Raw genomic sequence first — 18,627 nt, forward strand, 5'->3', positions numbered from 1 at the left:
AAGGGCTACTGTAAAGTACCTGTTATACTTTCAATCACTTAAGTAGCCTACATTTTGCTTTCGTGCACAATTACAATTATGAAAACAAAACAAACATTGGTTTTAAAATGGGGCACTTTCATTGAGTGGTTCTGCTATTTTCACTTCTTCCAGCTCTTTCTGTAGGCCAGGCCCGGACTGGCCATCGGGAGGACCGGGAGGTTTCCCGATGGCCTGGCCTGTTAAGTGGCCTGCTGGCCTGAGGATATTTTTTTGTATACGTATGTATTGTGAACGCAAAGCTGCGCAAATGTGGGTCTGACTCTGCCTCACAGAGGATGACTGGCTGTCTACATGATGAGGCCTGCCGACATGGCCACTTTCATACAGATCATACTCGATTGGTCTCTGTGTGTCATTCAAGCTCGGGAGGGTGTGTGTGTTATGTGTGGGGCGAGCGAGTGAGATAAAGCGCGCGCACCGGTTACGTGTTTTGTTGTTGTTGTTAGCATCTGGTGCTAGCTAGCTGCGCTAACGGATATAAGGAGCTGTTTCAACAACAAGGTGGGGGGAGAGTCCTCTCCTGTCAGACTGAGAGACTGATAACTACAGCTCAGGTGAGGTAAAGGACTCTCTGAGTGTTTAGATAGTTAACTTAGTCTAAGTTCTCTGTGGGTCTCAAACGGTTTGGTCACCATTTATGTAAACACATATTTCCATTTGAGGGGGGAGTGATTAGTAAAATATGCATGAATAATAAAAAAAATAAAAACGTTAACTAGGTGAAAAAAGGCAAGATAAACTATTAAAACTTGTTGAGAGCTAAAACTAGTCTTTGCTGCTGCCTCAAAGAGGAGGAGAGGAGGGAGACAGGTGAGGCTGGTTCAGGAGCACAGACAAACTCACAACTATAAATGAACCAAAAACAAATAAATAAACAAGTTTCAATGTTTTTTCATATTGGATATGGGATGTTATTGGTTATGGCCATGTTATTATGATTTTATGATTATTTAAATGTATACAGTTATGTTTCATATGGGTGTAGTCTCGTTATTTCCCCCTCAAAATGCACCAGATTGATGCATTTAAGTCCAACATTTAAAAACAAATCTTACCGGAGGAGCATGCCCCCGGACCCCCCTATAGGATTTGAGGTCCACCCCCACTTAAAATATGTTCACATAGGTTCCTAAATAGATTTGCACATTTTTTTAAATAGTAACCCATGTCCATATGTTTATTTTTGGGTAGTAGATTTAGAGCGCTATCACTACGGGCAGCAACGCTGTAAAAATTGACAAATAAATCCAGCAAAATGGCACAAAAAACTGGTAGTGGCCTGGCTGGGTGTATAATTCCCGGCCTGATTTATTGTCCCAGTCCGGCCCTGCTGTAGGCTAACACTTCAATACATTATGCTGCTGTAAGACTATTTTACTTCAGGAATTGTACTTATGTAAATCATTGTAAATTATTTGACAAGAGTAAAAAGGGAGGGTCCCTTCTGTAAAGGCTTGAGGACTGGTTGGAACCATAGGTTGGAACTGAGCACGAGATACTGTAGCATACTGCTCTGCTGCAGCGTCTGCGCATGCGTGGGACATAAAGGGGAAGGAGCGGAGACGTTTACATATTTCAAGTTAACTGTGGAGAAAACTTTCCTTCAGTGAGGAATAAAAGACGAACATACAGGTAGGACAGAGTTAATTACAAATACTTTTTTTGTTGGCAACATGGGAGCGAGTGCTACTATCAGGCATGTAAATATAGTTAGTTCACGGATGTTGACATAGCCAAAACTTTTGCTTACATCATAGTAGCATTAGCAACTCTTCGTCTACCCTGTAGCTTCTGTACCTGTTGATTTAAAAACGTGTTCCTTGAACACAACATGGTATTTGTTTAACTTCAAGTTTGACCAGTCCACCAAGTGTCATTAAAGGAACCGCTCTTGTTCTGACGCTGAACGTTCACTCAAAATGTCATAAAAAGAAAACAACTGTTGGGAAAAAAGGCCTCCAGTCAAATTTAGATCAGAAATATTACTGCTACAGGAGTTCCCTTTTGAGTTATGCTTTTTTGTCACATTTAGAGTCAGGGTTTAAAGACAAAAATCAGCGGTTACATACATTATAACTTTAACCACCTCCGCGTGACTGAGCGTGGCCGAGCTCAGTGAGGAAGGCGGGGCTGTGTTGTGAGGATGTGACACTTCTGAAACCTCAAACACTATTTACTTTTAGTTTCTGCAAAGGCACGGTTCACCATGACAAACCCCCTGATTCCAAGTTTAGACATAGTCAAATGTAACCACAGTCGTAATTATGTTGATATCCACATGCCCTCCAGGATTTACAAAGCTCCTTAAAGTAACCAAGCAAGCCATTTACTAGTTTACTATTTACTTAAAAGTAGTAGTAGTAGTAGTAGTAGTAGTAGTAGTAGTAGTAGTAGTAGTAGTAGTAGTAGTAGTAGTAGTAGTGGTTGAAGTAGTAGTAGGCCTACTAAGTACACTTTTCAGTATTTCCAATATGTTACTGTCTTTACTGTAATACATTCAGATGAAAAATATTGTATGCTACTATTTAATCCACTACATTTGCTCGTTTCTTTGAATACATAGAATTTACACACAGGTGGTCAGAGCTGCAACAATATGGCGATTGCCAAACAATTATATTCAACAGTATTGGTTTGTAGTTAATACATATATATATATATATATACCACATATACCAAAGATAATTCCTCGTGTAAACCTACTTTGTAATAAAACCGATGCTGAAAGTTATTTTTCATTCAAATATGGCAGATAATACCAGCGGTATTACAGTACAGTATATTTACTGTTAAATAAAAAAGTATTTTCTCTGTTTCAATCATTAAACTTAATTTATTTGGGTTTTGAACTGAACTGGCCCTAATGGTACATTTGTCAAATATAAGGTTATAGAATAAGATATCCAACAGTATATTTAGTGGTTATAACTAGCTTCGGCTCTCCAAGCTACAAACAAAGCTCTTTCTTTGTTCTTTTATGAAGGGGTCATTTAGCTGTACAATGAAAAGAAATCAATATCATTTTGCTACTTTTACTGAAAGATCTGACATTTCCGACAGCACAGAAAACCATCTTATCTCTTATCTTAAGAGCATGTTGTTTTTCTCTGCAACCAAATAAAATACCACATGATTTTCATGCGTCCTCCTCCTTTAGCTGGCCTGCAGTATGCCAGTCACGGGGGTCATCTGATTGAATCTTTAATTGCAGGAACACGACTTAAACTTAAAGAAATTAAAAGCAGCTTAGTTGTTTGGATGAACAGCTGCATCCTCTTGTTAGGCCAACCCTGATAGGACAAGGTCTCTTCTGTGTAGAGCTGTAATTATTAGATCATTCATCCATCAGTGAATGCACAGAAAAGGTTAATAATCGAATAATCATTTAAGTAAAAATGTAACATATTCTCTGGTTACAGCACCTTAAATGTCAATTTTATTCTTTTTGGGGGGGGGGGGGGGGGGGGGGGGGGGGGAATTGCATAATTTCTCTTTTGTTATTATCAATGACGATGTATTATCTTTAGCAACTGGACACAACAACCTGGGGCCTGGGCTATGGGAAACTGTGGAAGACTTGTTCTACATTTTTTGATGTTCTTAATACCTTTAAAGGGAAAATAATTGATAATCGCAATAACCGGTAGCTACACTCTTGTTTTGCTGTGTTTTTGAGTTTGAAGTGTTGAAGGAAATGCAAATGTATGGCTTTTTTCATTTTTCGAGCAAAAATGTCAAGTATTTGCTTGTTTGAGGGTTTGATATTTACTTAATATTAAATAATAATTGTTAGGGTTTTGTACTGTAGGTGGGTACAAAGACTGTGTCCTGCATCTTTCAGTAGGTTATCTTCAGACGTATCAACAATGAATCAATAAAACAAAGAAAAGTGTTGTTACTTGCAGTTCTTAATTTTGTCTTATCACTGTGACTAGCAGCTTTTGTCTCTTGGAGGCCGTTTCTCAGTGTATGATCAATGTGTGCAGAGAAGCTGCTCCGCTGCAGTGATGTCTGCCCTGTGGTGGCCCCTGTCGGACTCCAATGGCACGACTCCCGCCGGCTTCCCGGACAACGGGAGCTGCTTCAGCGCCACACAGAGCACCGTGCTGAAGGGAGTCGGCTTTGGAGGAGTGCCAATCGTGCTGCTGCTCGATTTCTGTGTCTTTCTGGTACGTCCACTAATGAACTGTGTCTGTCTGCCTGTTATTGAATCAAGAGAGGAAAGACTGGAAATCATTCTGAGGCAATCCCGAACAAAGTGCCTTATAGTTTCTCTAATTATATCTTTATTTTAACGTAAAAAATACAGAAGAACATTCCTTTCCCATTAAGATGTACATCAACTGATTAAATCCATACTTTCCAACCCCTGCTTTATTTGTGTTATCTATATAAGTTATCACCCATTGTCATGAGTTTAAAGCTGATTGGTTCTATTTCTCATGTGACCCACAGGTGTTGCTGATGGTCTTCTCTATTATCAGGAGGAAGTTCTGGGACTACGGGCGTCTGGCATTAGTTACAGACGAAGGGTCGGTTCATGGTTTTCAATGTGCAATACTGTCCAGAATAGTGAAAGATGAAAATGATTTGTTCCTTAACTATCCACTTTGTGTATCAGGTTCACAGAGTCAACACACCGACGCTATGGACACAAGTCATCCATAGCGTCCAATACGGATGACCTTGAGTATGAATTGGTATGTAAAAGAAGACATTGGTTTTTAAAGGGGCCCTGTTATTCTTTAGGGGTTTTCCTTTCCCTGTAGTGTGGTATATAGGTTCTTGTGACAGACAGAGTAGGCCAGCTAACTCTGGTTTCACACAGAGGGTGAAAAGAGCTGCTGCAGCACAGGCTTGATAAGAAATATAAAGCACTTTTTGAACATTAAAGCACGTAAACATGTCATAGTAGAGGCACACAATACAAATATGAACCTGAAAACTAACATAATATCGCCTTTTTAATCATTTTAAACCGTAACAATAAATAAATGACTATCCTTCATTAATGCATATTTCACTGTATGTACTGTTAGGGAAATAATTGTCCTAGACTCCTAGATATGACGTGCATGACCGACCCTGACGTCTGTTATCTCCTTTAAGGAGAGAGGCTGCTTCAGCCATAATGTTGTTGTTCCAATTCTATGACCGGGCAACCCTAGGTCACAGATGGTTTATTGTTGTGGGTACACTGGGACACTTCCTTCTCGGTGTTTGTGGACTCCAAGGTGTGAAATCTTCGAGGCCATAAGTGTCAGACGCAAGTAACTCAGTTTTCCCAACTGTTTAGGCTATCTTCTCAAATATGTTGATTACTCTCTGCGAAACCAGTTAAATGGGCCAACGAGAGAGAGGCGCTCCAGAATTGACGTGGCAACTCTCCCGTGCAGTCAGACCGTGGCTGCTGTGACTTGTGATGTGAATAAACCATCAGTGTCACATCAAAGCTCCTGCTCTTCCCGTGTCTCTTTCCTGAGTCGGTGACTCCCACTGCATTGCTACACAGAAGTTTCCCTTACATGTACTATTTTCTGTTTTAGGGATTTTGCTCTTGGCTGCCTTTCATCCTCAGAATGGAGTGAGTGACATTTGCTCAATATTACTGATATTGGGGCTAAACCAAAGCTATATTGATTTGTTGTATATAATCCATGTGTTGGTGCTTTCTAATCAGTGTGTGTTGGTGTGTTTCAGCAAGGGAAAAATAAAAACCAGGTGTGGCATGGATGCTGTTCACTACCTGTCCTTCCAGCGTCATCTGATCGTCCTGCTGATCGTCTTAACCGTCACCTCGCTCTCAATCATACTGCCTGTCAACATGACGGGAGACCTGCTGGGTGCGTTTTTTGCATGTGTCTCTTAATGGCTAAAACTATAGAAAACACATAAGTGTATGGGTCAGGTGTGCATTTATGATGGCTTCAAATGTAATTCAATTGAGTCTAATTTAGAATCTGCACTGACCATTTTCAAAGCAAGAAGGCTTTACTTTCCTCATAAAGACGTTTAACGTGCACTTTTACTTTTTGTATCACAACGTACCTACACTGGAATCACATTTCCAAATAGACATGTTTATATAGTTAACAAATTATAATTATCCATATCTGCATATAGATTTAAACACCTTTAATTTAAATATATTACTATTACTTATTATTATTCTCCTTTTGTGAACCCTTTCCTATCCTGGTCTTCAATGTTATTGAAGCTATGACTCATTACTGACTTATCTCATATTATAATCAGTGACTTCAAGTCCCAAAAGTGTGTTTATTTATTTGTGTGTGAAATGCAGGCTGCTTGTATATCTTTTTCAGTTGTGTTCATATTTACATTGGCACTAGTAGGTCTCTTGTTTATTAAAATGCTCTTTCTTTCTGTCAGGTAATGACCCAGAGAGTTTTGGAAGGACAACGGTGGGAAATATCCAAATGGGGTAACTACTGTACCCTATACAAACATTTTTTAATATAAAAACAAAAGTTTGTATTAGAATACCATTTTTTGGGTTGGTCATGACTAAATGCTTACTGATGACTGTCATTTCCTTTCTGCTCGTAGAAGCAACATGTTATGGCTGCATACAGTGTTTGCAGTTCTGTACCTGATCCTGACTGTTGTTGTGCTGCGGCATCACACGTCACAGATGAAGGGCATGCGCAGAGAGACGGTGAGTCTCTCACTAGGTTTAAGGTCATTGGGCACAGTTCTCGCTCTGACAGTGTCCACATTACTGACTTGAGGATATTGTAACAACAATACTATGTGCGCTATATAATGTATACTATTTACCAATGAGTTTACTGGATGATGCTTCAGTACTCAGACTGTAACATCTCTGTGGGCAATATTCACTTTTTATTCTCTTTTAATATTCCATATGTTCACTTACGTCTACTTGTTTTTTTTACCATGGATGTGTAATTAATTATTTTACGTGTGTTTGCCTCTTTATTGAATATATTACTCTTACTTTTGTCTGCACTGTCCCTTCACTGTAACATGCACGTTCACTGCTGAGGGATGATTAAAGGATTTCTATTTCTGTAATAAGTCAGATTACAGAGTTGAAATGCTGTGGCTCACCGGTGCTGCTCCCTGACTAGTCTTCATTTCTGTTTCGTTTCTAGGCGAGAGACACTTTGTTTGTGTGCTCAGTCCCTAAAACGGCGACAGAGGAAGCTGTAAAGACCCATTTCATGTAAGTTCACTGCATTGATGCGATTTACACTTTCCTAAGTTGGTAAAGTCACATTTTCAAGCTCGATTTCTCAATATCAACGCTGTTTTTGCACAGAGAGGCGTACCCTTCCTGTCGAGTGTGTGCTGTGACCCTGGGCTATAACGTGGCCAAGCTCATGCACCTGGATAAAGAAAAGTAAGAAAACACAAGAAACAATCAATAAAATGACAATTATGTTCTCTTTTATCAGTGTATCCTATTTTTATATTGGTCTGTGCATTGATAATATCCACAAAGATAATTTCAACCTAACGGAGCAGCTTTATTGACCTTTTTAGTGTTATAGCTCATTATTTCAAATCAACAAGAGCTTACCTTACAATATTAAATTGGTTTCAGATGTTGTACGCTTGTCTGCAGAAGGAATCGTTGCAATCATGTTCATGTGTGGAATACTCAGGGGATATTAACTTCAGCTTTATCTTTACCTAGTTTAATCAACTTGTATTTATTTTTATTCGCCCTCAGGGAGCGAGCTGGAAAAAACCTGCGCTACTACGAGCATGTCCTGGAGAAAACAGGGAAAGTTGAGTTGATTAACCCCCGTTTGTGCGGTCACCTCTGTTGCTGCGCCAGCTCTGAGAAGGTGAGATGGAGCAGGGACTAGACGGGTTGGAACAGGGTGTGAAGATGCTTTTGTTTTCTATGTTCAAAAACAGGTTGAGAAAATTAAAGCAATACTGCATACATGTTGTTTTCTATGACTTCAAAGCTCAAAAACTATACAGCGGAAATGTTTTTTATTTATTTACAATGAAAGTGAATAAAGCAAACATGTTAAGTAGTTCATGAGATAAAAATAAAGGTTGTTTCAAGTAAAGCCTTTAATCTGTGTGTGTGTGTGTGTGTGTGTGTGTGTGTGTGTGTGTGTGTGTGTGTGTGTGTGTGTGTGTGTGTGTGTGTGTGTGTGTGTGTGTGTGTGTGTGTGTGTGTGTGTGTGTGTGTGTGTGTGTGTGTGTGTGTGTGTGTGTGTGTGTGTGTGTGTGTGTGTGTGTGTGTGTGTCATCAGGTTGATGCCGTAGAGTTCTACAGAACTCAAGAAAAATACCTGCTGGAGGAGGTGAGGAAGCAGACGGAGCTGGTGCCACAGCGCCCCCTGGGGATGGCCTTCATCACCTTGCAGACCGAGGCTATGGCCAAATAGTGAGTACCAGATTAAAGGTTTCTTCACCTGTCAGTACTGCCTCTGTATTTTACTGCCAGAGGTACTACTTCTACCTTTGAAATGTATAAATGTGTCTGTTGATTGTGTGTATATATATATATACATATTTGTATACATATTTGTATTTTGTATTCCTCTGGATTGTGGGAAACGGTATTTTGATCTCTCTGTCTGTACACACAAACTGAAAGATTGACAATAAAATTCCCTTTGACTTTGATAAGGGTATTTCCCTTAGTATTGCTAGTTTACGGCTGGCATGGCAGTGTTATGTCAACTAACTGTAATTGTTTCTCTGATGTTGTTTTTTGATTCTGCTCTAATCTTGAATTTGATATCTCGATTTTATTGTCATGTGACTCTTTATTGGAAGCAGCTTTGGTGTTGTGTATCAAAGTGCATCACTAACAGTTGTCTTTCACTCACTCCAGCATCCTGAAGGACTTCAACGCTCTGGAGTGTGGGGGCACAGGCTTCCTCTGCGGGAGGACGCCCCAGCCGTCATCCGACAGCTCAACTCTGAAAGTGAACAAGTGGAGCGTCAGCTTTGCACCCCATCCCAAAAATGTGTTCTGGTGAGACCTGAAACACAGTGCGTGCTCCATGAAAATCATATGACTTGGTTTCTATACAACTGGTGCCAATAGGGCTGGGCAATAATTCAATTTTGTCGTAATTTGACTTTTAGTGGCATCACATGGTGAAATTACATTTAGGTGATTCCAATTATAACATAATTAAATGTACTTTTAAAGTTGTATTTGTTGGTCTGATGTAACTCATTAAAGTGCAACAAAATGCATTCACTGTTAGATGTTTAACGTTATAAAGTGAACTACTTTTGCTTGAGTTTCAACTTGGCATGGGATGAAGAAGAACCTATTAGCATTTGTGTGGATCTGTATCCTAGCATGATATTCAAATTATGTTTAACATTAAATAATGAGTCTTTATTAAACAAAGAGTGTGCATACATAACATTAATTAAAAAAATATTCAGAAATAATATTTCCTTACTGGGTCAGAACAAGTTAGAACAAAAACTCAGAAACAGCTATTGACGGGTTTTCTTAGAAGCTCATGAACACACCAAAGTCAATTGAACGACTTCCCAACTCAACTGTGGAAAATAGCAACCTAAGTTATGTGACAATGTTGACAAAAATAACTACATTTGACATTTTGAAGTAGAGCAAGATAATTGGTATCACTATCGGATGTTAACAGTTTAACCCATACTGTAATGTTTTTGCAACTTTGTGTTTAACAGTCACGTTGTTTCTGTTTACTCTTTCCCCATCATTCAGGGAGAATCTGTCACTGCGTGGTTTCCACTGGTACATGCGCTACTTGATGCTCAACTTCCTCCTTTTCTTCCTGCTCACCTTCCTCACAACTCCCACCATCATCATCAGCACCATGGACAAGTTCAACGTGACGATGCCCATCTACTATCTCAATGTGAGTCCTACACATGCAGACTCGCCTCCGTGACACACTTCAGCTTTAAAGCTATGAACCTAGTTTGTTTTGTTTCCCCCCCCAGAGTCCCATCATCAGTCAGTTCTTCCCCACTCTGCTGCTGTGGTCCTTCTCTGCCCTGCTGCCTACCATAGTTTACTACTCTACAATAGGAGAGGCACACTGGAGCAGGTATTAAACACACACACACACACACACACACACACACACACACACACACACACACACACACACACACACACACACACACACACACACACACACACACACACACACACACACACACACACACACACACACACACACACACACACACACACACACACACACACACAGTACACACAGTGATTTGTTTCTCTTAGCTGAGGACATTTTGTTTCTGTAACACCAGTTTTGATCGTGTGCCATCTGTGTCTCAGGTCCAGTGAGCAGCTGAGTATGATGCGTAAGCTTTACTTCTTCCTGCTCTTCATGGTGCTGATCCTCCCCTCGCTGGGGCTCACAAGGTAATCAACATCACTTTGAATAGGCAACTGACTGTCCTTCAACGAGGGCAGGGGTGTCCAAATTACGGCCCGGGGGCCAAATGTGGCCATTTTGAATCAGCCCTCAGCAAATTCAAAAAGTATAATGGAGTATGGCCCACAAATGAAACTTGTGCTTGTCTTGTATTGTACTTCTTCAATATAGATGAAAACAGATATTACACAGTATTCATGTTCTAAGAAGCTCACTTTTTCAAACAAATTTAGTCAATTAAAGTTGAAACATTTTCTATCAAATCTAAGTTGATAAGAAAAAAGCCCAATAACACGCTTGAAATGAACCCTTCCTATTGCCTCTGATGATAAGCAATCTGAGGCTCCTGTTTTTAAGTAACGAGCTGCTAAATAAATCAATGAAAGCTTTTGGAGAGCTGTGATATAGGCTGTTGTTTTTCTTAGAGCATATTCAAGTATTAAGCATAAATGACCTACATTTGATTAATTTTGCTAACTTATGAGGCATTATACCTCACCTCTAGTGAGCGGTCCAGCCCTTCGCATATCTTTCTGTATGTGGCCCTCGGTGAACAAAGTTTGGACACCCCTGATCTAGGGGAAGAAGTGATTTAGTTGTCGTCTAATATAGCAATCAGTTTTTGGTAGAAACACTGATAAATGGGGAACGTAAAGGCAAACCTCCTCATCCCACCAAGGACAAAACTGAAGACCATGGGAGACCGAGCCTTCTGCTCCGAGACTGTGGAATGCCCTCCCAAGCCAGCTGAGGACACCACAGACTGTGGAGGCTTTCAAAAAAGGCCTAAAAACGCATCTTTTTAGAAAAGCCTTTAACTAGATTTTTAAATCCCCCACATTAAGCCATGCCGGCATGAATGTCACAGCTTTGATTATGTTGTTTAAATTGTTTTTAAATTGTTTTTTATTGTTTTTGTTTCACCCTTTTTAATTTTGTAGCACTTTGAGTTTTGTTTACGCAAATGAAAAGTGCGCTTATTAATAAAATATATTATTATTAACTTGGATTACATGAGGGAGGCTCCAAGCTGTAATTATTTTGATTATAGAATACACATTTTGTCTATAAAATGTCATAATACATTGAAAAATGTCCATGCAAGTCTAATCAAAAAGTCTAAGTGATATCTTTAAACATCCTGTTTTGTCCATCCATAACCTAAAGGTATTCTGTTTTTAGTATGACAGGAAACCTCCATATTTGAGTGACTGAAAACAGCCATTTCTGCCATTTGAATGAAAGATTACTTTCAAAATGTTTGACACTAACTTTTTAATTGATCAACCCATGTTTACAGTAGGGAGAACATTGCCTAACATTTTGCAATATCTTTCTCTTTCTCCTTTAGTCTTGCGGTGTTCTTCCGCTGGCTGTTTGATACGAAGTTTCTCGCTGATGGGAAACTGAGGTTTGAGTAAGTAATCCTGCTTTTTTGTTTCTTGTGTATTTAAAATCAAATAGTGACAAACTGTGTGCGTGTACATGCACTCAATCATTTTCACGTGTCTCATACTGTACCACAAGCTGTAAAAACAACACTTGTTCATTGCATGCACTACAAACACACACTCAAGTCTATCGAGTAACCATCAATGAAACGGCTTTGTGTGTCGTGCTGAAAATCCTGTGGTTGTAGTTGTGCTGTTTCAATGCTTTAGTTATGTTGTTGCTGTTTGTTGTGGTTGTTATTTTGTTTTGATGTTGTTATTTTAAAGTGAATATGTGCCGTCATGTGTTTGTTTTTATATCAGGAGTTATCTTAACAGAGATGTTTTTTACCCTTACACCAGATGCGTGTTCCTACCTGACCAGGGGGCATTTTTTGTCAACTACGTCATCACAGCAGCCCTAGTGGGCTCTGGGATGGATTTGCTGCGGTTGCCAGGGTTACTGCTTTACATCATTCGCATGGTGTTTGCGCGCTCTGCTGCTGAAAGGAAATATGTCAAAGAGGTTTGTGAAGGCATTTCAATGAAAATTGCTACACCTAAAAAAAAGTTGTTTAAGTCAAGTAAATGAAAAGTTAACAGAAGACAATATTACATTTGTAGTTTTGTTTTAATTGATTCCCAGCCTCATTTCAACATTAACAAGCCACCTTTTTTACCTTCTATTTACAGAACCAGGCCTATGAGTTTGAATATGGAGCCATGTATGGCTGGTGCCTGTGTGTCTTCACTGTCATCATGGCTTACAGCATCATATGTCCTATTATTGTCCCTTTTGGTAAGTATTAATTTGTTGCTGTACACAAGCAGCATGACAACCAGTCATATACATGTACAGTTTATTTCCACTCAGCTACAGGGTACGGTTTATAATGGCTGTGCTGTGTGTCCCACCCCCCTCAGGCCTCCTGTACATGATGCTGAAACACCTGGTGGACAAACACAACATGTACTTTGCCTACCTGCCTGCTCGCCTCGACAGCCAGGTGCACCTGGGAGCTGTCAATCAAGCCTTGGCTGCACCCATCATCTGCCTGATATGGCTCTACTTCTTTTCTGTCCTCAGACAAGGTTAGAAACAAGCGTGGGCGTAACCTGGAGAAAGTAACCGTCCGTAAAGGGACCTGAGATTCCCTCATGGCAATGAAGAGATAGAAATATTAAAAACATGTAAATGGAAACACAAATATCTTGTAAGAAAGCTTGGTTGGTGTGTTAAAATGTTTAAAGGGGTATTTTGGATATTTAAAAGTGAGGTTGTTCTTATTATAATCAGTGTATTTCCTACAATTGATGGTGGTCAGCACAGCCCCAGTTTGGAGAAAAACACTGAGTAAAAGCCTTTCTTAAAATAATATATATAAATATAAAGAAACGTCCTCTGGAGGGAACTTTGGGATATGAGCCTTTGCAGACCGTTTCCATGCACACAAACCTATATAACAAACTACAGGAAAGGAAAACCCCCAAAAGCACAATATAGACTGTTTCTTACTACATAATCACATGTATGTGTTTTCATGCGGCCACACAAAGTGAAATGGCTGTGTCGCTTTTTGAACTATGCGTGTGTTGTTTCAGGTTTCTGGGCTCCCCCCGCTCTGTTCACTCTGGTGGTCCTGTGTATCACCGTCTTCATCTGCATTGGTTACACCTGCTTTGGTAATTTCAAGTACCTCAGTCCACACAACTATGAGGTGAGCGTTTGGTTTGGTATGCTGTTACTCTCTTTGTCCTCCTCCACTCTGAGCCTTCATGTTGTTTATGTTCTCCTGCAGGTGAAAGAGGAGGACGAGGACACAGAGAAAGGAGTGGAAGAAAACACCATGGTACTGTACTTGTTCCCAAACAAAGCACACAGTGTGAATACAAAGACCACATGTTAGGGCAGGACAGATCTTTAGTTAACCCACCTGAGCTTTGCTGGTAAATTCTATAAACCCATTTGTCACCACCCTCACGGTTTGTTACTCATTAACAAAGTGAACATACCGGAGCTGTTGAGGTCATTTCTGAACCTTATGTTAAAGACCCAATCAGCTATTGTTGCAGTGAACTTTAGCAGTTATTCAAACATGTCCTAGTTTGCCAACTTACTTAATCTTCAACATTCTTTTCTATAAAAAATTATACTTTGGCCTTTGAGTGTATTAGTTTCCTCACACACACCAGGGAGCATGTTGCAAACGAATATTGAGAAACACCCCGTTGTTGATTTCAGCTCTTTTCTCTTTTGTATTCTTTGATTGCAGGTCTATCTTCCCAGAGTGCTTGATCCCAAATCGCCTGCCAGCGCACAAGAGGGATCTAAAATGCCCTCTTACGGTTCTACGATGGGAAGCTCCGCCCACAGCACCAGCCCCTTGGCGGAGAGCGTGTCGGATGGCTGAATCAGCGCGTCCCAGAACTGAGTCAAAGCTTGGGAGGATGCCTATGACTTCTTGGATGTAAAATCTGATTTCTGATCATTTCTGCATTTAAGTCGGCGTTTGAATTCCCTTCCACTGCTGAGTAGGATGAGACATTTATTTTTGAGAGAAAGAGAACAACGTGCAACTCTTATAGCACTGTCACCCACATGCTAAATGGTATATGGATTGCATATATCATCCTATGTCTTTGTGACCCTTCAAAATGCTTTGTCATGTACAAGTCGCATACACACAATAATACAGAGGCAGGGGCTTCGGGAGACATTCACACACACCATTGGCGATGTCATGAAGACCAATTTGGGGTTCAAAAACTCGGCCCATTGGACAGTTTTACATGTTGACAGCAGGGGCTGCGGATCAACACCAATCAGACCTCCTGATTGGTGGATGACCACTTAGCTTCATAAGCAACAGCCGCCCCATTGGCCGACCAAAAGTTAGTAAATGTATGAGTTAAAAGTACAAGTAGGGGACATTGTGTTAGAGTAAAAATAACTTTCTACAGGATAGAAGGTACATAGGATTTTTTATAATATAATAATTTATGTTCTATCTGATAAATATTTTCACTTGATCAGCATAGCAGACACAACCTGCTGAGTCTTCTATTTGAAGCTTATCAATCATAAAGCACAGTTCATTTTTGTATTTTCTGTAAAAGACCTCTCTGCAACAAATTAATTGCCAAAAACCTGACATTTCAAACAAACCAGATCCATATCCTGCACTAATCATGCAAGGATTACCAGAACCAGCCAGCAACACTGATGCCAAAGAGGTGAACAGGCAGAGCTTTCTGTTTGTTAAGATTTCTTCACTGCGCCTTTTGTGATGCGATATGTCAACACCTGCCAAGGGAATAACTTATTTCCTCATGTTCATAATGCACTTTTTGTATCAAGAGAGGCCTGTTTTGTGTCGACTAACGTAACCTTTAAGTGGGCTTTTGTATTGAAACATTCTTTTTATCAGTATTGCAGGGGTTTTGCAACCAAAACTGTTATTTTTCTACATATAACTTTAAGGGTTAGGGTGGGATTATATAACGATTAGAGCCATAAAGCCATTCTTTTTTCAATCATGCTGTCCCATAAAAGAAGGATTTCTGATTAAGAACTTGGTCAATTTTTATTTGGATGTTATATTTTTTTATACTATACCTGTATGTTTTTGCAGCTGTATATTAACAAGTACTAAAGGCATAATTGTACATGTGCAATGGTTGGTAATAATGGTGCTGAGAAATAATACAAATGTTCCGGTTATGCCTGTGTTTTGTCATTAGGGGGCACTGTTGAGCTGCAGTGGGTTAGCTTGACTTGATACATTCATGCAGCAGTGCAAAGGGACTAATGCACAATGTTGCATTGAGGATTTCTAACTTATACTGACATTGGTATGAGCCAGTTTACTGGGTGACTTTTCCAGTGGCTCCACCTCCTCACCTGATCCTTCCCTATTGTCTCCCTTTCCTTTTGCTTCCTTTTTCCCCTGCCCTTTCCCCCTTTCTCGCCACGGAAGCTGCCTCAGCTGAGAAAGACCTCTTTTGTTGTTTGAGGATTTTTAGCGTGCTGTATGGATTAGCACAGTTGTTAAATATGGGTAATGAAGTGCTAAACTAACATATATAGTGGTGAAAAGAGGGGATTAAACAAGGATACGTTTCCCATACTGTGCCTACAAAACAGGAAAAGTAGCTACTAAAGGGCTCCTTAATAACTTAACAACTGAACACTTTTAAATATGTGAAACATTTTTCTATTAGGTTTCATTATTTGCCTTATAGATGTCTAATATTACATTATAGGCCTAACACATTAAGACATTCATTGCACTTTAGCTGCTGATAAATACATATTTTGTGACTGGCCACTCAAAGTTTGAAGATTGTTTACCAAAGAGACTGAAAACACTTATTTAAAATCTTTTTTTTTTTTAAGTGCACAAAGGTTATTGACTGAATTTCACCCCTCATGTCGGACAAAGATTAGGCATTACAAAACAATCTCTCTCTTGTTTACTCTTTCTCAAGTATTATTTCAGTGTGTGCGTGTGTGTGAGAGAGATTAACCAATACAAACACTCTTCTCAGTGCTAAACGTTCCCCAGTATGCCAAAAGCGATAATAAAACCGATAATATAGATTCTTTTTTTCTTTACGAAAAATGTAATAATCACAAAAACACACACTGTATGACTCCCATGCAAAGAAACTCAGAGATAGATTCGAACAGACATACCTCAACAAAGTCACATGAGAAAGCTGTGCAGGGTCAGGATGCGGGGGCACTAATAACTTGCAGATATCCTCGTGTGGCCCCAAGGATGAGCTGGGAAAGAGAAGAGTGTTTGATATCAGACACCTTGATATATTGTCTGTACAGTACGTTGTGAATGTGTTTTTAAATGCACTTGCTGTTAAAGACTATCTCGTGAGTTCAGCTGGACAGGAGTAATGTGGACGTTAAGGCTGAAGGAGCCTGGGAAGCAGCCGCAGCCATAACTGCAGTGTGCAGCTTTGCAAAACCCATTCTTTGACCCGATGTTTAACACACACCACAAATCCACTGGCTCAGTTTCGGCCCACATGGTTCTAGGCTCTACTAATGGGTGTGTGAAAGTTTGATCCATATACATGCAGACTGGGAGCAGTTTGTGGCTTCTCGTGTTCGAGCAGCTCTCAGAGGTTCTCACAGATGTACATATCATGCTCTTCATCTGGACACCTCAATAATTCCTCTAACTTAAAAAGGGTTATATTAAAGAAAATGGTCAAATTTAAAGCGTCAGAGCTGAGATATCTCGACCTTGCATCGGATAAGATAGCATCTCTTTGCCTAGTTAATGCCGGAAACGCAATGCCCTATCTGCTCGTTTCTTTAAAAAGAAAATGGACTCAAGTGTAATTTGAAATAACCTGGATGAGCAGTAATGAGTTTGGTAGTGCTTAACTTGACATATCACTGCCTTTCTAATCATTTCCAATACGTTTTTGGGATAGAAATGATGTCACTTTGTTCCAAGACAATCAAGGAAATTATCAGAAGATTTACAGACAAGATAATTTTTAAATTACAGTTTTAAAGTGTTTTAAAAGGAATACTATTATTTGCTTTCCCGCCGAGAGTAAGGTTAGATGACCGATAGCACTCATGCTAAATGTGGAGCTACAGCTAGGATATATGTGTGCACCGATTAAACCAACAAGATGATCATTTAAACTTTAGATACCTTCTGTTAGCGCTTGCTGCCCATGTTTGTGCTAAGCTAAGCTATCTGGCAGATGGCGGTAGGTTGGTATTTAGCGCACAGACATGAGGGTGCCTATTTAAGTACGGATTTTAAAGCGAACAAATGACAAAATATCAATGAGTAACGGTCAAAATGAGCTCAAACTAATTGTTTTCATATCTGTACTGTCAATTCTTGTTACGTATTGGCCGAAACATTCACAGAGCAACAAACTTGCCCGCATTGATAGCATAGCAGTTTATATATACATTTGTAGCTAATCTAGCTAATCTAAACAGAAATGTGGATTCTAGATGGATGCAAGAAACACACATTTCGGAGAGTAATCAGGCTTTGAAATGTGAGGAAAACAGAGTAAACCTATTGATGATAATTATAGTTCTTTAAGCAGTTCTCGGCTCCCAGGTCAAAGGAAACACACAATTGAGTCTTTAAAGCATTACTAGTTTACACAACACGCCCTTCTCCGGATCAAAATATTTATCCCGTGTTAATCCAAAACCTCTGTTTGTGTGTAGGTGTGCAACCCACTGAACCCAGTGCCCTCCATGCATTCTTGGTATTATTGTCGTCTGTACTTTTGTGTACCACAGACACTATTATTTAGTCACTTCACTCCCTCTCAGTATTCACTTAATTCTGCACTCCCAGGCCACTGAATGTAATAAAGAACCTGTGTGTGTGTGTGTGTGTGTGTGTGTGCGTGCGTGCGTGCGTGCGTGTATCAAAAAGGAATTAAACCCCATTTTGGAGTTCTGAGGTTTTTGAGGTCAGGTTTCCTTCATGTCACCACCAAGATCGATGGATGTGACCTCTGACTGCTCCAATTTGTATATAAACATAGCACCGGCCAATCACAGCATCGCGTGGGATGGTGCCAGCCAATCAGAGTGTATGGCAGCATCATGCTCCGTGGCACTCCCATCTTTTGTCCGTCAGGATTAGTGCCATGGCAACGCTGGTCGCCTGGGAGGTGAGTTTCCCAAGGCAGTGGGACTGGGACAGAAACAGGCCGTTCAGTCCAAGTAT

The 18,627-nt window shown here is 40.0% G+C and overlaps 1 protein-coding gene across 1 annotated transcript; it reads left to right on the forward strand.

The window, feature by feature from the left end:
- The first annotated feature begins 1,585 nt into the window (after positions 1-1,585).
- Positions 1,586-15,611, forward strand: tmem63a (transmembrane protein 63A). The gene is made up of 23 exons (XM_034075416.1): positions 1,586-1,674; positions 4,029-4,211; positions 4,498-4,574; positions 4,664-4,742; positions 5,589-5,626; positions 5,743-5,885; positions 6,436-6,487; positions 6,613-6,721; positions 7,182-7,252; positions 7,349-7,429; positions 7,763-7,880; positions 8,304-8,437; positions 8,891-9,034; positions 9,767-9,920; positions 10,006-10,112; positions 10,361-10,447; positions 11,812-11,877; positions 12,254-12,416; positions 12,584-12,689; positions 12,815-12,982; positions 13,493-13,608; positions 13,690-13,740; positions 14,164-15,611. Exons 2-23 carry the CDS (start codon positions 4,050-4,052, stop codon positions 14,299-14,301), a joined length of 2,364 nt encoding a protein of 787 aa, XP_033931307.1. The 5' UTR covers positions 1,586-1,674; positions 4,029-4,049; the 3' UTR covers positions 14,302-15,611.
- Positions 15,612-18,627: the final 3,016 nt, after the last annotated feature.

This window comes from Pseudochaenichthys georgianus, chromosome 24, assembly GCF_902827115.2.
Source record: "Pseudochaenichthys georgianus chromosome 24, fPseGeo1.2, whole genome shotgun sequence".
NCBI classification, from domain to species: domain Eukaryota; kingdom Metazoa; phylum Chordata; class Actinopteri; order Perciformes; family Channichthyidae; genus Pseudochaenichthys; species Pseudochaenichthys georgianus.

What these genes read in the sequence shown, in the direction of transcription:
- tmem63a (XM_034075416.1), top strand. Translation starts at nt 4,050, where the DNA reads ATGTCTGCCCTGTGGTGGCCCCTGTCGGACTCCAATGGCACGACTCCC. An exon ending in TCGATTTCTGTGTCTTTCTG is followed by an intron (nt 4,212 to 4,497) that starts GTACGTCCACTA and finishes TGTGACCCACAG; the next exon opens with GTGTTGCTGATGGTCTTCTC. An exon ending in CCTTTCATCCTCAGAATGGA is followed by an intron (nt 5,627 to 5,742) that starts GTGAGTGACATT and finishes GGTGTGTTTCAG; the next exon opens with CAAGGGAAAAATAAAAACCA.